At 39.0% G+C, this 22982-nt stretch overlaps 1 protein-coding gene across 4 annotated transcripts in view; it reads right to left on the reverse strand.

Annotated features, from left to right (window-relative positions):
* The window catches only part of OCA2 (OCA2 melanosomal transmembrane protein), a 280525-nt gene that overhangs the window by 160867 nt on the left and 96676 nt on the right, over positions 1 to 22982 (reverse strand). For all 4 annotated transcript variants that reach the window (XM_059877646.1, XM_024979497.2, XM_024979496.2 and 1 more), the window contains one exon: positions 3893 to 4025. In XM_059877646.1, the coding sequence (XP_059733629.1) occupies positions 3893 to 4025 (133 nt within the window). The remainder of the gene's footprint in view (positions 1 to 3892; positions 4026 to 22982) is intronic.

Consider the following 22982-nt stretch of genomic DNA (forward strand, 5'->3'; position numbering starts at 1 on the left):
CTGTTTGTTGTGATCCACACAACAAATGGTGTAATCACTAAAGCAAAAGTAGATGTTTTTCTGGAACTCTCTTGCTTTTTCGATGATCCAACAGATGCTGGCAATTTGATCTCTGGTTCCTCTGCCTTTTCTAAATCCACCTTGAAATCTGGAAGTTTGTGGTTCACGTACTGTTGATGTCTTGCTTGGAGAATTTTGAGCCTTACTTTTCTAGTCTATGCAGGAGAGTTTTGAGCATTACTTTGCTAGTCTATACAATCAGCAAAACAAGACCAGGAGCTGACTGTGGTTCAGATCATGAGCTCCTTATTGCAAAATTCAGACTTAAATTGAATAAAGTAGGGAAAACCACTAGACCATTCAGTTCAGTTCAGTTCAGTCGCTCAGTCGTGTCCGATTCTTTGCGACCCCATGAATTGCAGCACGCCACGCCTCCCTGTCCATTCACCAACTCCTGGAGTTCACTCAGACTCATATCCAGCAAGTCAGTGATGCCATCCAGCCATCTCATCCTCTGTCGTCCCCTTCTCCTCCTGCCCCCAATCCCTCCCAGCATCAGAATCTTTTCCAATGAGTCAACTCTTCACATCAGGTGGCCAAAGTACTGGAGTTTCAGCTTTAGCATCATTCCTTCCAAAGAAATCCCAGGGCTGATCTCCTTCAGAATGGACTGGTTGGATCTCCTTGCAGTCCAAGGGACTCTCAAGAGTCTTCTCCATTCAGGTATGTCCTAAATCAAATCCCTTATGATTATATAGTGGAAGTGACAAATAGATTCAAGGGATTAGATCTGATAGAGTGCCTGAAGAACTATGGATGGAGGTTCAGGACATTGTACAGGAGGCAGTTATCAAGACCATGCCCAAGAAAAAGAAATACAAAAAGGCAAAATGGTTGTCTGAGGAGGCCTTACAAATAGCTGAGAAAAGAAGAGAAGTGAAAGACAAAGGAGAAAAGGAAAGATATACTCATTTGAATGCAGAGTTCCAAAGAATAGCAAGGAAAGATAAGAAAGCCTTCCTCAGTGATCAATGCAAAGAAGAAGAGGAAAACAATAGAATGGGAAAGACTAGAGACCTCTTCAAGAAAATTAGAGATACCACGGGAACATTTCATGCAAAGAAGAGCACAATAAAGGACAGAAACTAACAGAGGCAGACAATATTAAGAGGTGGAGAGAATACACAGAAGAACTATACAAAAAAGAGCTTCATGACCCAGATAACCACAATGGTGTGATCACTCAACTAGAGCCAGACATCTTGGAATGCGAAGTCAAGTGGGCCTTAGGAAGCATCACTATGAACCAAGCTAATGGAGGTGATGGAATTCCAGTTGAGCTATTTCAAATCCTAAAAGATAATGTTGTTAAAGTGCTGCACTCAATAAGCCAGCAAATTTGGAAAACTCAGCAGTGGCCACAGGACTGGAAAAGGTCAGTTTTCATTCCAGTCCCAAAGAAAGGCCATGCCAAAGAATATTCAAGCTGTAGCATAGCCAAGATATTCTGACATGTTTTGGACTAATCACAGACCTGCTGAATCTGTAGTTATACCAAGCAATTCAAAATCAGAGATCCCTATACCCAATGGAGGCTCAGAGCGATTGCTCTGGATCTGCGCAGTTCACTGTGTGCTGATGTACAGCCTGTGTTGCCCTTACCATAGGGTTCCAGCATTATCCATATTCCAACCATTATATCCCACTTCCCTCGAAGCTTCCCTCAGCTCCTTATCCATGATGAGTAAAGGAATCAATACACAGATTTGTTTTCTATGTTTCTAAATCAGTATGTCCAAGTTAATCTCAAGATAAGACTTTCCAGAAGAGTTTATTCATAGCACAGATTTCCTGGGGTGGGCCTGATAATCTGTATATGTAACAATTATTTTTGAGTAATTCTGATCACCAGCAAGGTGGAAGGATGTTGGAGAGGAAGGAGGTGCAACTGTGCCCACACAAGCTTCTAAAGATAGATTAGCCATTGTGATTGATTAGTTTCCCTAGCTCTCCATTGGTATGACCCTTTCCATTAGAAAACTAAAGCTACATATTAAGTTACCCCACTTTACATATACTTGTTGATGATAAAACATTTTGAATACCTCTTACTGATTGCTATGGTTTGAATTGTGTCCCCCTGAAATTCATGTGTTGAAGTCCTAACCTCTAGTACCTCAGAATGTGATCTTTTTTGGAAATAGGGTCACTGCAGATATAATTAGTTAAGGTGAAGTCATTAGGATGGCCCCAAATCCAAGATGACTGGTGTCCTCACAAATGAGGAAATGTGGACACAGACACACATAGGAAGAATGCCATGTTAACATGAATATGCATACATGCTCAGTCGCTCAGTCGTGTCCGACTCTTTGCAAATCTATGGACTGTAGTCCACCAGGCTCCTCTGTCCATGGAATTTTCCAGGCAAGAATACTGGAATGGGTTGCCATTTCCTAAGCCAGAGAATCTTCCTGACCCAGGAATTGAACCCATGTCACTTGAGTCTCCTGTATTGGCAGGTGGATTCTTTACCACTGGCACCACCTGGGAAGCCATGAATATGAATATGGTTTTTTTCTCAAGAAAATCACATACTCTGCTCTGCAAACCACCAGGGTGAGTAATTATCACTGTTATTAAGAAAACACATTCTTCCTAAAGGAAGTAAACTATGTTACATGGCAGGAATCTTCCATGGCCCAGGAAGCAGCCAAAAAGACTATTCCATTTGGCCCCCAGCATCTGTGCCTATGTCCCCTTCCTTCCCTCCAGCCCCCATACTGGAACCACCCGCCACAGTTTTGGGCTTCTTTGGTGAGGCCCATTCCTATGTCTACACAAGCTGCCCACTTGTCTTACACCTATACAGCCTTCACTAAGGGCTAGGCCAAGAGGCTGCCCGGAAATCCCTGTTGATTGCTTGAATAAGTACCACTTTTATATCTACAAGGGCACTCCAATTTTTGTGCAATCAATAAATATTGTCTAGAATAGAAATTTCTGCTTATCGTTCCATTTATCTGGTAGAAGTGGGTGATTCAATTCTACTAGGAACAAGCTGGTTTTATATAGATGACTTGAGAAGATGTATATGACATTTTCCTAGTTAGAACAAAAACAGTTAAATTCTGAACACAAAAGTCACCCAGGAAAGAAAGGCAGATCTACCACGTAAAGTCACCATCTAATGAGCAGGAAGGCTGGTGAGAACACACTTAGATTCCCAGCCATTGATACAGAAATGGGAATTGATTGCATTTATTTCACATGCTAGCAAGATTATGCTCAAAATCCTTCAAGCTAGGCTTCAGCAGTACCTGAACCGAGAACTTCCAGATGTACAAGCTGGATTTAGAAAAATTTCAAAATAACATTTACTTCTGCTTCATTGACTACAATAAGGCCTTTGACTGGGTGGATCACAACAACTGTGAAATATTCTTAAAGAGATGAGAATACCAGACCACCTTACCTGCCTCATGAGAAGCCCATATGCAGCACAAAATGCAACAGTTAGAACCAGACATGAAGCAACAGAGTGGTTCAAAAATATAGACTACAATCAATATGCTCTGCTATTTGTATTAAATACAGGTGGTTCGATGCTATCATGACATGCAAACTGTATCCAGTGGACATTGCTTCCTACATGTAACCACATTTCATTCTATAGAAAACTAAAGAGGCACAGTTCATGGATTTAAAGCCCCTGAAAGTGCCTACAAGGAGGCAGACAGGGACATCCTAGTGTGCAGCATCCCAATCATGGATACTTCCCTGGTATTCTGCATGGCATTAACGTCCTGTCTTTTTGTGGCAACCTCCCCCAGAAAAAAATAATATTGTGTTAGTAAACTCTGAAGCTGTATGAGGAGGTGCTTCTACTCACCAACAATCTCACTGGGTTCCTTGTTATAGAGCTTTTTGTTCCAGTAAAGGAGTCTGAGGAGTGGAAAGGAGAACAAGAGAACGAAGCAAATCCCAGCAAACATGTGTGCTGTAAACCCAGCGAAGTCCAGACCCTGGAAACAGGAAAAGAGATGTGAAACCACAGGCAGCACAGGCACAACCTCATGGCAGGGCCCAGGAAAGTCTGAGATCAAGGGCTGGGGAACCTACACAAAGCCCACAGAATAGGTACTCTTCACTGCAGTTTTGCAAACATTCAAGATTTGTTTCTTTCATAATAAAAAACCAATTATTACCTGAATGACAAGCAACCTTAGAAGGAAACAAAAACAGGTCATCACATCTTATCCCAACCTTAGCTGGTTCTACTTCACCACTATACTGACATGTCCCCTGGGATCCGGTGAAACAGGACTGAGGGAGACAAAACATAAAGCTATCATTGCTATATATAAAATAGATAACCAACAAGAACTTATTGTTATAACACCAGGAACTATGCTTGGTATTTTATAATAACTTATAAGGCAAAAGAACCTGAAGCAATATATATGTATATATAACTGAACCATGTTGCTATACACCTGGAACTTACACAATGTTGTAAATGAACTATACTTCAATTTAAAAGAAAAAAAAAGACTATGAGGCAATATTCATCTATTTGAAGGTAAACTGCACTTTCTTAAACACTTCATTTAAGTCACTGCTATCGATACGAAAGAGCATCGCCATGCCTGGAAAGCACAGTCCTCCACAGGTCACCTAGTGGCCATCAGGGCTGAAGAACCCCAAGCTGTCCCAACCAGCCTCAAGGGTCCCAGGCAGGAGCCCTCTCCTTCCCCTCGCAATTCCTTTGCCTGTCTCTGGGCTCTTTTCCACAGTCAGCTGCTGAGGATATTTTTGTTGTTGGATGAAATCTCCACTAGGTTGATTTGTAAGGGAATAAGTCAGCAACAATATTGGTCAGTTTTTTCCTTTTGTTTTCACTGTGCTTAAACATTCAGCAAATACATGTGACACCCTCTGAGACCCTTGCAGGACAGATGAGGTTGTTGTCCCCATGAACTGGGCTATGAGAACCAGTTTCTCACTGGCAGGAACTCCTGGACCACTGATCCACAAAACAGGGTCAGAGGCACAATGGCAGAACATTGGGGGAGACTCCCAGGCAGGACCAGTGGGGTGAATGGGGTGTAAAGAAAGTAGGTCCCAGGGACACTAGTGACAAACTTGAGAAACCATTCCCAAGGCAGCAGTCAGGAAGGTCATCTTCTAAAGGCCTGTGTTGGAAGGAGTGAATTAAATATTAATTATTGTTGCTGGGAAATATTGAGGGCAAGAGGAGAAGAGTGCAACAGAGGATGAGATGGTTGGGTAGCATCACTGCCTCAATGGACATTAGTTTGAGCAAACTCCAGGAGATGGTGAAGGACAGGGAAGCCTGGCATGCTATAGTTCATGGAGTCTCAAAGAGTCAGACACTGAACAACAAATTATTGTTTATTAAAACTTACTTTATATTTGACCTGAAACCATTTATAACATTGCTAAAGATAAAACACAACTTAGAAACCATTATCACAACTTACAACCATGAGTAAGCTGTGTCAAAATTTAGGCTTGCCAGTGTACAATGATCTGAAGTTCTTAATCTCTTGCAGTTTATCTGCACATCCAGTGGTTGCCCTTGAAAATAGCATCTGAATGACAGATGGAATTATGTGAGGCTGATCATATACAGATAGCAGGGAAATCTATGAAGAGCTGGGACTCATGGCATGCTTTCAATGGCCATTAGAATTCACTGCGTTTCTGAGGATATCACCGTGGATATTGTGTCTTTAGAATGCATGCCCCAAATATCTTTTTTTAAAGAGGTCCAAAACACTTTTTAAATGAAAATCATTTCATTTGTTTTAAAATCAGGAACAAAATAGGAAAGAAGATAGCTTAAAATATATTAATGTATTTCTTGTGTATGAATTCAGTCATGAAATGTAATTAATATTTTTTGAAGGGAGGAGCTCATGAAGGCCAAAGTACTTATATCCTGAATAATTATGGGTCCCTTTGGAACACAATACATGTGTTCCCCACTTTTTGAAATTTCACTTTATGCCACTTTGCTTTTACAAAAGACCTACATTAGTACCTGTTTTCACTAAGGAAGAAATCTGAAGAGGATTTTTGCTTTTAGGAAAACAAATGATTGTTTTCTCATCAATTCTTTGGTGCTTAGCTTTCTTTGTAGTCCAGCTCTCACATCCATACATGACTACTGGAAAAACCATAGATTTGACTAGACGGATCTTTGTCAGCAAAGGAATATGCTTTTCAATATGCTGTCTAGGCTGGTCATAGCTTTTCTTTCAAGGAGCAAACGTCTTTTAATTTCATGGCTGCACTCACCAACTGCAGTGATTTCAGAGCCCAAAAAAATAGTCTGACACTGTTTCCATTCTTTCCCCATCTATTTGCCATGAAGCAATGGGACCATTGCTAAGAATGCCATGATCTTAGTTTTCTGAATGTTGAGTTTTAAGCCAACTTTTTCACTCTCCTCTTTCACTTTCATCAAGAGGCTCTTTAGTCCTTCTTCGCTTTCTGCCATAAGGGTGCTGTCATCTGCATATCTGAGGTTATTGATATTTCTCCTGGCAATCTTGATTCCAGCTTGTGCTTCTTCCAGCCCAGCATTTCTCATGATGCACTCTGCATATAAGTTAAATAAGCAGGGTAACAATATACAGCCTTGACATACCTCTTTCCCAATTTGGAACCAGTCCATTGTTCCATGTCCAGTTCTAACTGTTGCTTCTTGACCTGCATACAGATTTCTCAGGAGGCAGGCCAGGTGGTCTGGTACTCCCAACTCTTTCAGAATTTTCTGCAGTTTGTTGTGATCCACACAGTCAAAGGCTTTGGTGTAATCACTAAAGCAGAAGTAGATTTTTTTTTTTTTTGAATGCTCTTGCTTTTTCTATGATCCAGTGGAAATTGGAAATTTGACCTCAGATTTCTCTGCCCTTTCTAAATCCAGCTTAAACATCTGGAAGTTCACAGTTTATGTATGGTTGAAGTCTGGCTTGGAGAATTTTGAGCACTGCTTTGCTAGCCTATGAGATGAGTGCAATTGTGTGGTAGTTTGAACATTTTTTTGCATTGCCCTTCTTAGGGATTGCAATGAAAACTAAACTTTTCCAGTCCTGTGGCCACTGCTGAGTTTTCCAAATTTGCTGGCATATTGAGTGCAGCACTTTAAAAGCATAATCTTTTAGGATCTCAAATAGCTCAACTGGAATTCCATCACCTCCACTAGCTTTGTTCATAGTGATGCTTCCTAAGGCCCACTTGACTTCACATTCCAGGATCACATTCTAGGAAAGTGATCACACTGTCATGTGTGATCATGAAGATCTTTTTTGATAGTTCTGTGTATTCTTGCCACCTCTTCTTAATATCTTCTGCTTCTGTTAGGTTCATGCCATTTCTGTCCTTTATTCTGTCCATTTCTACCCATCTTTGCATGAAATGTTCCCTTGGTATTACTAATTTTCTTGAAGTGATCTCTAGTCTTTCCCATTCTATTGTTTTCCTCTATTTCTTTGCACTGACCACTGAGGAAGGCTTTCTTATCTCTCTTTCTATTCTTTGGAACTCTGCATTCAAATGAGTATATCTTTCCTTTTCTCCTTTGCCTTTCACTTTTGTTCTCTCAGCTATTTGTAAGGCCTCCTCAGACAACCATTTTGCCTTTTTCCATTTTGCCTTTTGCACGAATTCCACCCATAGTTCTTCAGGCACTCTGTCTATCAGATCTAATCCCTTGAATCTATTTGTCATTTCCACTACATAATCATAAGAGATTTGATTTAGGTTGTATCTGAATGGTGTAGTGTTTTTCCCTACTTTCTTCAGTTTAAGTCTGAATTTTGCAATAAGGACTTCATGCCACAGTCAATTCCTGGTCTTGACTTTGCTGACTGCATAGAACTTCTCCATCTTTGGCTGCAAAAAATATAATCAATCTGATTTTGGCATTGACCATCTGGTGATGTCCGTGAGTAGTCTTTTTCCTATACCCTCTCTAAAATTTACCGTTTGTAGGCTTTTCGATGATGGCTATTCTAAACTGTGTAAGGTGATATCTCATGGCAGTTTTGAGTTTCTCTAATAATTAACGAGCATCTTTTCAGTCCCTATTAGTCATCTGTAATGTCTTCTTCGGAGAAATGTTGTTTAGGTCTTCTGTCCATTTTTTGACTGGATTGTTTGCTTTTTTTGATATTGATCAGCATGAGCTACCTGTAAATTTTTTATTAATCACTTGATGTTGCTTAGTCACTAAGTCATGTCCGATTCTTTGTGACCCCATGAACTGCAGCACGCCAGGCTTCCTTGTCCTTCACTATCTCCTGGAGTTCACTCAAACTCAAGTCCACTGAGTTAGTGATGCTCTCTAATCATCTCATTCCCTGCCACCCCATTCTCCTCCTGTTGATTGTATCATTTACAAACATTTTCTACCATTCAGTGTCTTTTCATTGTCTTTTCATTATGCTTATGGTTTCCTTTGCTGTGAAAAAAAAAAAAAAAACTTTTAAGTTTAATTAGGTCTCATTTCTTTACTTTTGCTTTTATTTCCATTACTCTAGGAAACAAATCAAAAAAGATACTGCTGCAATTTATGTCAGAGAGTGTTCTGCCTATATTTTCCTTTAAGAGTTTTATAGCATTCAATTAAAGCATTCAAAATCTTTAATACATTTTAGGTTTATTGTTGTATATAGTGTTCAACAAAGTTCTAATTTCATTTTTCACATTTAGCTGTTCAATTTTCCAAGCACCACTTACTAAAGAGACTGTCTTTTCTCCATGGCAGTCTTGCCTTCTTTGTTGTAGGTTAATTGACCATAGGTGTGTGGGTTTATTTCTTGACTCTTTATCTTGTTTTATTTATCTATATTTCTGTTTTTGTGCCAGTACCATACTGTCTTGATTACTATAACTTTTTAGCATAATCAGAAGTCAGGAAGTCTGATTCTGCCAGCTCCATTTTTCTTTCTCAGGATTGCTTTGACTATTTGGGGATTTTTGTGTTTCTATACAAACTTAAAATTTTTTTGGTCTAGTTCTGTGAAAAATACTACAGCAAATTTGATAGGGATTTCATTGAATCTGTAGATTGCTTTGGGTAGAATAGTCATTTTGACAATATTGAATCTTCCAATCCAGGAATATGGGCTATCTTTCCATCTGTTAGTGTCATCTTCAATTTCTTTTATCTGTATCTTATAGTTTTCAAAGCACATGTCTTCTGCCTCCTCAGAAAGGTTTATTCCTAGATATTTTATTCATTTTCATGTGATGGCAAGTGAGACTGTTTCCTTGATTTCTCTTCCTGATTTTTCATTGTTAGTGTATAAGAAATGCAACAGACTTGGGTGTATTTATTTTGTATACCACAACTTCACAAATTCATTGATGAGCTCTAGTATTCTGCTAGCATCTTAAGGATTTTGTATGTGCAGTATCATGTCATCTGCAAATAATGACAGTTTTACATCTTCTTTTACAATTTGGATTCCTTTTATTTCCTTTTAACCTCTGATTGCCATGGTTAGGACTTCCCAAACTATGTTGAATAAAATTGAAAACAGTGGATATCCTTGTCTTGTTCCTGATCTTAGAGGAAATGCTTTCAGCTTTTCTCATTTGAGAATGATGTTTGCTGTGGGGTAGTCATATACGGCCTTTGTTATATTGAGGTATGTTCTCTCTATATGCCCATTTTCTTGAGAGTTTTTGTCATAAATGGGTGTTGAACTTTATCAAAAGCTTTTTCTGCGCCTATTGAGATGGTTGTATGACTTTTATTCTTCAATGGTTAATGTTAAATCAGTTAAACCACACTGATCGATTTGCAGATATTGAGAAATCCTTGAATTCCTGAGATAAATCCTACTTGATGATCGTGTGTGGTTCTTTAAATGTATTGTTAGATTCTGTTTGCTAGTATTCTGTTGAGGATTTTTGATCTATGTTCATCAGTGATATTGGCCTATAATTTCTTTTTTGTGGTATCTTTGTCTAGTTTTGGTATCAGAGTGATAGTGGCCTCACAGAATGAGTTCCAGTGTTCCTTCTGCAATTTTTTGGAAGAGTTTCAGAAGAATAGGTATTAAGTCTATACGTGTTTGGTAGAATTTGCCTGTGAAGTCATCTGGTCCTGGACTTTTATTAGTTGGGATTTTTTAAATCATAGCTTCAATCCCAATACTTATGATTGGTCTATTCATATTTTTTTATTTCTTCCACATTCAGTCTTGGAAAATTATACCTAAGAATTTATCCATTTCTTTTACTTTATTCATTTTATTGGCATACAGTTACTTGTAGTAGTCTCTTATCATTTGTATTTCTGTGGTGTCATTTATAACTTTTCTTTCTTCATTTCCGATTTTGTTGATTTGAGCCCTATCCCAACTTCTCTTAATGAGTCTGGCTAAAGGTTTATCAATTTTGTTTATCTTTTCAAAGAACCAGCTTTTAGTTTCATTGATCTTTTCTATTATTTTCTTTGTCTATATTTCATTTACTTCTGCTTTGGTCTTTATGATTTCTCTCCTGCTACTAACATTGGATTTTGTTTGTTCTTTCTCTAATTGCTTTAGATATAAGGGACAGGTTATGTTGTTTTTAGGTGATTTAACAGATTTTTCTTGTTTCCTGAGGTAAGGTTGTATTGCTATAAACTTCCCTCTTTGAACTGCCTTTGCTGTGTCCCACAGATTTTGGATCATTGCGTTTTCATTTTCATGTCTCTAGGCATTTTTTTTTCCTCCTCTCTTTGATATCTTCAGTGATCCATTGGTTGTTTAGTAGCATATTGTTTAGCCCCCATGTGCTTGTGATTTTTTCAGTTTTTTCTTGTAGTTGATTTATAATCTCATAGCTTGAATTTGGAAAAGATGCTTGCTATGATTTCAATTTTCTTAAATTTGCCAAGGATTGATTTGTGGCCCAAATGTGATCTATCCTGGAGAATGTTCCATGTGCACTTGATAAGAATGTATATTCTGCTGCTTTTGGATGGAATGCTCTAAAAATATCAATTAAGTCCAACTGGTCTAGTGAGTCATATAAAAACTGTTTCCTCACTGATTTTCTATCTGGATGATCTGTCCATTGATAAAAACGGGGTGTTAAAACTCCCCACTATTTTTGTGTTACTGTCAATTTCTCCTTTTATGGCTTTGCCTTTATGGCTTCTCCTTTTATGTATTTGCCTTATACAAAAAAGGTCTTAATGACTTGGATAGCCACAAAGATGTGGTCACTCACCTAGAGCCAGACATGTTGGAGTGTGAAGTCAAGTGGGCCTTAGGAAACATTACTACAAACAAAGCCAGTGGAGGTGATGGAATTCTGGCTGAGCTATTTAAAATCCTAAAAGATGATGCTATTAAAGTGCTGCATGCAATATATCAGCGAATTTGGGAAACTCTGTGGTGGCCAAAAAAAGAATGGAAAAGGTCAGTTTTCATTCCAATCCCAAAGAAGGGAATGTCAAAGATTTTCAAACTACTGTATAATTATACCCATTTCACATGCTAGCTAGGTTATGCTCAAAATCCTTCCAGCTATATTTCAACAGTACATGAACTGTGAACTTCCAGATGTACAAGCTGCATTTCAAAGAGGCTGAGGAACCAGAGATCAAATGGCCAACATTTGTTGGATCATGGAGAAAGCAAGGGAGTTCCATAAAAAATTTACTTCTGCTTCATTGACTATGCTAAAACCTTGACTATGAGGATCACAACAAACTGAAAATTCTTTAAAAGATGAGAATACCAGACCACCTTACCTGTCTTCTGAGAAACCTGTATGTGGGTCAAGAAGCAACAGTTAGTACCGGACATGGAACGACGGACTGGTTCCAAATTGGGAAAGGAGGACATCAGGGCTGTATATTGTCACCCTGCTTATTTAACTTCTACGCAAAGTACATCACACAAAACGCCAGGCTGGTTGAATCACAAGCTGGAATCAAGACTGCCAGGGGAACTATCAACAACCTCAGATATACATATGATACCATTCTAAAGGCAGAAAGTGAAAAGGAACTAAAGAGCCTCTTGATGAGGGTGAAGGAAAATGAAAAAGCTGGCTTGAAACTCAACATTAAAAAAACTAAGATCCTGGCCTGTCCCATGACAAATAGATGGAGGGAAAGTGGAAACAATGATAGATTTTATTTCCTTGGGCTCCAAAATCACTGTGGACAGTGACTACAGCCTTGAAATTAAAAAATGCTTGCTCCTTGGGAGGAACATTATGATAAACCAAGCAAGGCAGCATATTAAAAAGCAAGATATCATTTTGCTAACATAGATCCATGTAGTCAAAGCCATGGTTTTTCCAGTAGTCATGTAGAGATGTGAGAGTCGAACTATAAATAAGGCTGAGAACCAAAGAGTTGATGCTTTCCAACTGTGGTGCTGGAGAAGACTATTGAGAGTCCCTTGGACTGAAAGGAGATTAAACCAGTCAATTCTAAAGAAAATCAACCCTGAATATTCATTGGAAGGACTTTTGCTGAAGTTGAAGCTTCAGTTGAAGTGCCAATCAACTTCAGCAATACTCCGACTCTGGATTACTCATTGGAAGGACTATTGCTGAAGTTGATGTGAAGAGCCAACTCATTGGAAAAGACCCTGATGCTGGGAAAGAGTGAAAGGATGACAGAGGATAAGATGGTTAGATAGCATTACCAACTCAATGCACAGGAAACTCCAGGAGATAATGAAGGACAGGGAAGCCTGACGTGCTACAGTCCATGGTGTTGCAAAGAGTCAAACACGACTTAGCGACTGAACAACGAAATTTGCCTTATATACTCCTATGCTAGGATGCTCCTAGCTCCTATGCTAGGTGTATACATATTTACAACTGTTACACTATTTTCTTGGATTGTTCCTTTGATTATTATGTAGTGTCTTTTTTGTCTCTGGTAACAGGTCTTTATTTTGTCTGATATGAATATTTACTTGAGGTTTCTTTTTATTTCAATTTACATGGTATACATTTTCCATCCCCTCACTTTCATTTTTTTATGCCTCCTTAGATCTGAAGTGGGCCTCTTATAGACAGCATATATATGGGTCTATATATGGGTCTTATTTTGCATCCATTCTATAGGAGGATGTCTTCTGGTTGAAGCATTTAATCTATTTATAATGAAGCAATTATCAACATATATTTTATTGTCATTTTAATTGTTTTGGATTTGTTTTTATAAGTCTTTTTTCTTCCCTTCCTCTTTTGCTCTTTTCTCTTATGACCTAATGACTAACTGTAGTGTTGTTTTTGGATTCTTTTTTCTTTTTTGTCCTATATCTATTGTGTATATTTGGTTTGTAGTTATGAGGTTTTGATATCACAGTCTATATATATTCAAGATTATTTTAAGTTGCTGGTCTTTTCATTTCAAATGCATTTCCTATATCCTGCATTTGTAGTCTCTTCTCACAGTGGCTGGTTTTGATATATTTGTGTGTGGATGATTTCCTACTTTGCTATTTGTTTGCCTTTACTGGTGAACTTTTCCATTCATAATTTTCTTGTTTCTAGTTGTATCTTTTCTTTTTCTTCTTAGATACTTCTCTCACATTTGTTGTAAAGCTGATTTGGTGCTTTTAAATTCTCTTAGCATTTGCTTGTCTATAAAGTTTTTAATTTCTCTGTCAAATCTGAAAGAGAGCCTTGCTGCATATTCTTGATTGTAGGCTTTTCACTTTCATCACTTAAAATATTAATATAACATGCCTCTTCCTTCTGGCCTCAAAAGTTTCTGCTGAAAAATCACTTGATTACCTTATGGGGATTCCTTTGTATGTTATTTGCTGCTTTTCCCTTGTTGCTTTTAGTATTTTCTCTTTGTCTTTAATTTTTGTCAGTTTGAGTAATATGCATCTTAGCATGTTCCTCCTTGGGTTTATCCTGCCTGGGATTCTCTGAGTGCCTGATCTTGGGTGACTATCTCCTTTCCCATGTTAGGGACATTTCCAGCTATTATCAATATCTTTTCAAATATTTCCTCAGGCCCTTTCTCTCTCTCTCTTCCTCTTCTGGGGCCCGCTGTAATGCAACATTTAATATTGCCCCAGAGGTCTCTTAAACTGTTCTCATTCTTTTTTCTTTATTCTAGTCTGTGGCAGTATTTCAACCATTCTGTCTTCTAGCTCATGTATCTGTTCTTCTGTTTCACTTATTCTGCTAAGGATTCCTTATAGTGTATTTTTCACTTCAGTTATTGCATTGTTCATCTCTCTTTGTTTATTCTTTATATCGCCTAGCTCCTTGTTAAACATTTCTTGTATCTTCTCAATCCATACCTCCATTCTTTTTCCAAGATTCTGGATCATCTTTACTATCATTATTCTGAATACTTCAGGGGGTAGATTGCTTATCTCTACTTCACTTAGTTATTCTTCTGGGTTTTTTTTTTTTCTTGTTCACCTAAAATATACTCCTTTGCTATCTCATTTTGTGTAACTTTCTGTGATTGCATTTTCTATTCCAAAGGCTGCAGGGTTACAGCTCCTCTTGCTTTTGGTGCCTCCCTTCTTGGTGAGTAAGCCTGACTTGAAAGGCTTGTACAGACTTCCTGGTGGAAGGGACTGATGCCTTCCCACTGACAGATGGAGCTGGGTCTTGTCCCTCTGGTGAGTAGGGCCATGTCAAGGGTATGTTTACTTTTTTATTTTTACTTTGAAATACTGTTGATTTACAATGCTGTGCCAATCTCTGCTGTACAACAAAGTGACTCAGTTATACATATATATATATATATATATATATATATATATTCTTTTTAAAAATATCTTTTCCATTATGGCTTATGCCAGGAGATTGGCTATAGTTCTCTGTGCTATACAGTAGGACCTTGTTTATCCATTCTAGATATAATAATTTGCCTCTACCAACCTCTAATTCCCAGCCTATCCCTCTCCTTCCCCACCCCTTTGACAACCACAAATCTGATCTCTATGTCTGTGAGTCTGTTTCTGTTTTATAGATAGAAGTAGAATGTTTCGAGGTGGCTGTATGTAGCCTTAGGAAGATTTTAGGTAGCTTGTCTGATGATGGGTATGGCTATATTCCTGTGTTACTGGTTGTCTGGCTTGAAGTGGCCTAGCAGTAGAGCCTACAGGATGTTGGGTGGTGCCAGGTCTTGGTGACAAAGTGGTGACCTCCAGGAGAGCTCAGGCCAATGAGCGCTCCATGGTACCCCTACCACCAGTGTCTTTGTTCCCACAGTGAATCACAGCTGCCCCTTGCCTCCCCCAGGAGACCCTCCAAGACAAGGAGGTAGTTCTGGCCCAGGCTTCTATTTAGTCACGGCTTTTCCCTGGGTCCCAGTGCACACAAAATCTTGTGTGTGTCCTCCAAGAAAGGAGTTTCTATTTCTTCCAGTCCTGTGGGGTTCCTGTCATCAAGTCTTACTGGCTTTCAAAGCCAAATGCTCTGGGAGATCCTTGCCCTGATGCCAGGATCCCAGGCTGTGAAGCCTGACATGGAGCTCAGAACTCTCACTCCCATGGGAACACCTCTGCAATACAATTGTTTTCTGGTTTGTGGATTGCCCACCCAGTGGGTATAGGCTTTGATTTTATCATGATTGCACCCCTCCTACTGTTTCACTGTGGCTTCTTCTTTGTCTTTGGATGTAGAATATCTTTTTTGGTACATTCCAGTCCGTTTTGCTAGTGATTTTTCATCAGTTAGTTGCAATTATGGTGTTTTTGTGAGAGGAGCTATGCACAAGTCCTCCCCCTCCACCATCTTGTTTCCAGCCCTTCAGCACTTTCTCCAGCTTAGTACTGTTTTTCAATTATTACTCTGAATTACACATTAAGTATTAAATCTCTCTGTGAATATTTTAAATTAACTTCAAATTTTATTTTAATTTGATAATCATTCTCCCTATTCCAGTAATGAACCTATTAATACCAAATAACTGTGTCCATCATGTGATTCAAATGTATAGCTGTGCTGTCATTATTGATAATGAGAATTTATATGTTAATCTCTGCTAAATACACTCCCTGGAACTATGTTTTCATTTGTGGCTACATATAAGTAGTGAAAAATGTTAGTTGCTCAGTCATGTCCAACTCTTTATGACCCCATGTACTGTAGGGTCAGAGGAACCTGACCCCTTCTAGGTTCCACTGTTCATGGAATTCTCCAGGCAAGAATAATGGAGTGGGTAGCCATTCTCTTCTCCAGGGAATCTTCCCTGATGCAGGGATTGAACCTGGGTCTCCTGCATTGCAGGCAGATTCTTTACCATCTGAGCCACCAAGGAAGCTTAGCAAAGCTCACTCCATGTAAATAAATATACCCTTATCTCTGAACTACTATAAAATGAATTACAACCACTCTTGGTTATCCACAAAAAGATATTAATTAGATACCTTTTCTGAAAGATATGCTGCTGCTGCTGCTAAGTCACTTCAGTCATGTCCGACTCTGTGCAACCCCATAGACGGAAGCCCACCAGGCTCCTCCATCCCTGGGATTCTCCAGGCAAGAACACTGGAGTGGGTTGCCATTTCCTTCTCCAATGCATGCAAGTGAAAAGTGAAAGGGAAGTCACTCAATCATGTCCAAATCTTAGCGACCCCACGGACTGCAGCCTGCCAGGCTCTGCCGTCCATGGGATTTTCCAGGCAAGAGTACTGGAGTGGGATGCCATCGCCTTCTCCACTGAAAGATATAGTTTAACCCAAAAAAAGGAGGGAAAGTCATTGAGGGGAAGACAAGGAATGTCATCTTTAATAAAACAGGACAGCCCTAAATCCACATCCCCAGGGGATGTCATTTTGGCACAAAGCTGGGTAAGGAGCCAAGGCTTAGCTTTAGTGCAATCAGAGAGGGTGCTCACCTCCAGGGCCCTTTAGGTGTTTTTACAAAACCTTACCTTTATCCCTTACTGTTAGGTTTAAACTCTGGATATTCACAACACCATGTCAGAATGCCATGGAAGAATGTGGGAATAGTTTAACAGACTGCTCTTTCCCTTCATCTTTCTATGTGACTTGGTAAAGGCCCAGGACCCAGGCCCTATTTGGGTAACATCCTACAGATTAGTCAGAGCATTCAGATCTAGGACTCTAGGAAGAGGTTTAAAAGAATGTAGAGTTAGCTCAATTTGTGTCCAAGAGAGACATTATGCCTAGTTCTTGTTGTTCTGTTGCTCAGTCGTGTCCAACTCTTTGCAGCCCCATGGAATGCAGCACACCAAGCTTCCATGTCCTTCACCATATCCCAGAGTTTGCTCATGTGAATTGAGTCGGTGATATCAACCAACCATTTCATCCTCTGCCATATCTTTCTCCTCTTGCCTTCAATCTTTCCCTGCATCAGGGTCTTTTCCAGTGAATCAGCTCTTTGCATGAGGTGGTCAAAGTATTGGAGCCTCAGCTTCAGCATCAGTCAATCAAATGAATATTCAGGGTTGATTTCTGTTAAAATCATATTGACTGGTTTGATCTCCTTGCAGTCCAAGGGACTCTCAAGAGTCTTCTCCAACACCACAGTTCAAACACATCAATTCTTTGGTGCTCAGACTTCTTTATGGTCCAACTCTCACATCCATACATGACTACTAGAAAAATCATAGCTTTGACTAGATGGATCTTTGTCAGCAAAGTAATGTCTCTACTTTTTAAAAAACTGTCTAGGTTTGTCATAGCTTTTCTTCCAAGGAGCAAGTGTCTTTTAAGCTTGTGGCTGCAGTCACTGCCCTCTGTGATTTTGGAGCCCAAGAAAATAAAGTCTGTCACTGTTTCTATTGTTTCCCTATCTATTTGCCATGAAATGATGGGACTGGATGCCATGATCTTAGTTTTTTTAATGTTGAATTATGTCTAGAGTCTTACATTAAAACTAATGTAGGGGAACAAAATGGCGGAGGAGTAGGTGAATGTGTAGTATATCTCTCTCCATGGATACATCAGGAATACCCCTTCAGACACAGAAGTGCATGCAGAACACCAGCTGAGACCAGACAGGAGTACCTGACCAGTGGAAAAGAATATATAGAACCATGCAAAACTCAGTATGACGAAGGAACTAGGGGGAAAAACAGGGAGTGTTCAGTAGAACTGGACCTGCCCTCAGAAGGTGGGGGAACTGAAGCAGGGGTTCAATCTCCACATCAGGGCAATTATCTGAGTCAGAGGAGAAATATTTAAGGCTGACAGGGAAACAGCTGATCTGTGGCAGCCTAAATGGAATGAGAATCAGACGGTCCCTGCCTCAGCCCTACATACCCTGGACAGGGACCCAGGACCCTGGAAGGCACAGTGGCTGGGACTGGAGTTTAGGGGTTGTGGAACAATCCTAGGGCGAGGGCTGCTGTTGACTATGGAGAGACAGATCGAGGGGATGTGAGGGAGAAGACTGTGGTGGGAAATGCCTGTGGAGGAAAGCCAGGCAGCCATGGAAGCAAGGCAATACTGCTCAGTCATGTAGGGGGTGGAGCCATCACCATAGCCTCTGTCTCCCCACACGCCAGCATCACTAGCTGAACAACAGAGAGAATGGCTCATCAAATGCCTGATGCACTGAACTACAGATTAGGACCCCACCCAGGGTGCCCCTTTAAGTGCATGACACACTGATCTACAGAGCAGGACCCCACCCAGGGGGCCTCTCTATGTGCCTGATGCACCAAACAACAGAGAAGGACCCGAGGCAAGGGAGCGCTTTAAGTGTCTGAACATGCGGAGCTATGGAGAAAGATTGGCCAAAGAGGTGATCTGATCACCAGCTAAAAGAGGGTCAAAAAAAGACTCTGACAGGGCCATAACTTCTGCATCAGAGGCAGTCCATGTCCCTGCACACTTGGCACTGCCGGGGTCCCCACAAGCCAAGAAGCTGCAACACCTTCACATTCAACACTCACTGGGGCAGAGCTGTCACAGCAAAAAAAAAAAAAAAGTCTTGCATCTATGCGCACAGGGTCACTTCAGTCATGTCCAGACTCTGTGACCCTGTAGACTGTGACCTGCCAGGTTTCCCTGTCAGAGAAGGGGTTCTTCAGGCAAGAATACTGAAGCTATTGGCCAAGACTAGTGGCCATACCCTTCTAGAGAACTGTATTTCCTGCCACCCTAGCTGGCAACTCCTCTGAGTACCGTGCTGTCAGAACTCCTGCAGTCCAAGCAGCTGCACCAGCTCCACACCTGAACCTCACAGGGGCAAACCCAAGGCCTCCAGGGCAGCCTTGGGAGCAAACCCCAGTGGAGGACCCACCTGTAGAGGTAGAAATAAAACCACAATCAAAATCCAGGGCCAAGCTGGCTAAGGAAGAAGACCCAAAACTTTCCCACCAGCTATACAAGCAGCAAACTAAATCCACACAATTAACTAGGAAGACTCTGTGTGTGTAGAATATATAAAAGGTCACTGAGAGCTCCCACAAAAGAAAATGCACTAATTCTGATAGCTGTGGACATTGGAGGAGAGAACACACAGGAGTAGGACCAGATTAGAATCTAAGCTGCCCCCAGAGCTGGTACAGAGATCAGAACAGTGTTGAAGGGCATCCTGGGGAGGGGAGGTGGACTGTGATTCCCAGCAAGGGAAAGGACTCTGACAGCAGTGACTCAAGAAAAACATTTATTATCCTTCTGTTTTGACTTGTTTTTATGTTTTGACTGTACCCAGCAAAGATCTCATTCAAAATTGATGGTATTTCAGACAAGCAAAAGTTTTCAGACAGGCAAAATTTAAGAGAATTCACTACCACCAAACCAGCTTTACAACAAATGTTAAAGGGACTTAATAGTCAAGAAATACAAGAGAAGAAAAAGATCTACAAAATCAACCCCAAACAATTAAGAAAATGGCAATAGGAACATATATATAAATAATTACTTTAAATGTAAATGTATTAAATGCTCCAATAAAAAGACACAGACTGGATGAATGGATACAAAAACAAGATCCATATATATGCTGTCTACAAGAAACCCACTTCAGACCTAAAGACACATGTAGACTGAACGTGAGAGGCTGGAAAAATATATTCCATGCAAATGGGAAGCAAAAGAAAGCTGGAGTAGTAATCCTCATATCAGACAAAATAGATGTTAAAATAAAGAATATTACAAGAGATAAGAAAGGACACTACATGATTGTAAAGTTAAAAAATAAAATATATGGCAAAACCAATACAATATTGTAAAGTTAAAAAATAAAATAAATAAATAAAAATAATAATAAAATAAAATAATTTTTAAAAAAAGAAATAATGAGAAACAAAAATGAAAGGACACTACATAATGATCAAGGGATCAATCCAAGAGGAAGACATAACAGTTGTAAATATATATGCACCCAACATAGGAAAACCCAATACATAAGACAAACACTAACAGACTAAATGGAGACAGTAACACAATAATAGTAGGAGACTTTAACACCCCACTCACACCAATGTACAGATCATCAAAACAGAAAATTAATAAGGAAACACAAATCTTAAATGATACATTAGATGAGCTAGATCTCATTGATATCTTCAGGACATTCCATCCAAATGCAGAAGAATATACCTTCTTAAGTGTGCAGGGAACATTCTCCAGGATAGACCACATCCTGGGTCATAAATCAAACCTAATAAATTTAAGAAAATTGAGATCATATCAAGCATCTTGTCCAACCACAACACTATGAGGCTAGATACCAATTACAAGAAAAAACTGTAAGAAACACAAACACATGGAGATTAAAAAAACCTGTTTCTAAATAAACAACAGGTTACTGAAGAAATCAAAAGGGAAGTAAAAAATTTTCTAGAAATGAATGACAATGAAAAAACAACAACTCAAAACCTATGGGATGCAGCAAAAGCAGTTCTAAGAGGAAAGTTTATAGCAACACAATCCTACCTCAAGAAACAAGAAAAACATCGAATAGACAACCTAACTTACACATAAAAACAAGTGGAAAAAGAAGAACAAAAAAAAAATTAGTAGGAGAAAAGAAATCATAAGAATCTGGGCAGAAATAAATGAAAAAGAAAAGAAAGAAACAATAGAAAAGATTAATAAAACTAAAAGCTGATTCTTTGAGAAGATAAACAAATTGACAAAACTTTAGCCAGATTCATCAAGAAAAAAAGATAGAAGAATCAAATCAACAAAATTAGAAATGAAAAAGAAGAGATTACAATAGACAATGCAGAAATACAAAGGATTGTAAGAGACTATTATGAAAAACTATACGGCAATAAATTGGATAACCTGGAAAAAAATGGACAGATTCTTAGAAAACTTCAATCTTCCAAGACTGAACCAGGAAGAAATAGAAATTATGAACAACCCAATTACAAGCTCTGACATTGAAGCTGTGGTCAAAAAACAAAAGCCCAGGACCAGATGGCTTCACAGGAGAATTCTATCAAACTTTTAGAGAAGAGTTAATGCCTATCCTAAAACTTTTTCAAAAAATTTCAGAGGAAAGAACACTTCCAAACTCATTCTATGAGGTCACCATCACCCTGATACCAACACCAGACAAAGACAACACAAAAAAAGAAAACTACAGGCCAATATTACTGATGAACATAGATGCAAAAATCCTCACATACAGGGTTATCATTACCATCTTTCTAAATTCCATATATATGTGTTAGTATACTGTATTGGTGTTTTTCTGTTGGGCTTACTTCACTCTGTATAATAGGCTCCAGTTTCATCCACCTCATTAGAACTGATTCAAATGTATTCTTTTTAATGGCTGAGTAATACGCCATTGTGTATATGTACCACAGCTTTCTTATCCATTCATCTGCTGATGGACATCTAGGTTGTTTCCATGTCCTGGCTATTATAAACAGTGCTGCGATGAACATTGGGGTACACGTATCTCTTTCAATTCTGGTTTCCTTGGTGTGTATGCCCAGCAGTGCAACCCAGAGGGATGGTACGGGGAGGAAGGTGGGAAGGGGTTTTAGGATGGGGAACGCATGTACACCCGTGGCAGATTCATGTTGATGTATGGCAAAACCAATACAATATTGTAAGGTAATTAGCCTCCAATTAAAATAAATAAATTTAAATTTAAAAACAGAAAAAAAATCCTCAATAAAATTTTAGCAGACAGAATTCAGCAATACATCAAAAAGTTCATACACCATAATCAAGTTCGGTTTATTCCAAGAATGCAAGGATTCTTCAATATACACAAATCAATCAATGTGGTACACCATATTAACAAATTGAAAGATAAAAACCATATGATAATCTCAATTGATGCAGAAAAAGCCTTTGACAAATTTCAGCACCCATTTATGATTAAAACTCTTCAAAATATGGGCATAGAAGGAAACTACCTCAACACAGTAAAGACCATATATGATACGCCTAGAGCAAATATTATTCTCAATGGTGAAAAACTGAAAGCATTCCCCCTAAGATCAGGAATAAGACAAGGATGTCCACTTTCACCACTATTATACAACATAGTTCTGGAAGTTCTAGCTAGAGCAATAAAAGAAGAAAAAGAAATAAAAGGAATCCAGATCAGAAAAGAAAAAGTAAAGGTCTCACTGTTTGCAGATGACATGATACTGTACATAGAAAACCTGAAAGATAGTATCAGAAAATTACTAGAGCTAATCAGTGAATTTAGCAAAGTTGCAGGATACAAAATTAATACATAGAAATCACTTGCATTTCTATATACTAACAATGAAAAATCAGAAAGAGAAATTAAGGAATCAATCCCATTCACCATCACAACAAAAAGAATTAAATATCTAGGGATAAACTTACCTAAGGAGACAAAATAACTCTACACATAAAATTATAAGACACTGATGAAAGAAATCAAATATGACATATACAGATGGAGAGATATTCCATGTTCCTGGGTAGGAAAAATAGGAAGAATTAATATTGTAAAAATGACTATACTACCAAAAGCCATCTACACATTCAATGCAATCCCTATCAATTACCAATGGCATTTTTCACAGAACTAGA

Source organism: Bos taurus, chromosome 2, assembly GCF_002263795.3.
Source record: "Bos taurus isolate L1 Dominette 01449 registration number 42190680 breed Hereford chromosome 2, ARS-UCD2.0, whole genome shotgun sequence".
NCBI classification, from domain to species: Eukaryota; Metazoa; Chordata; class Mammalia; order Artiodactyla; family Bovidae; genus Bos; species Bos taurus.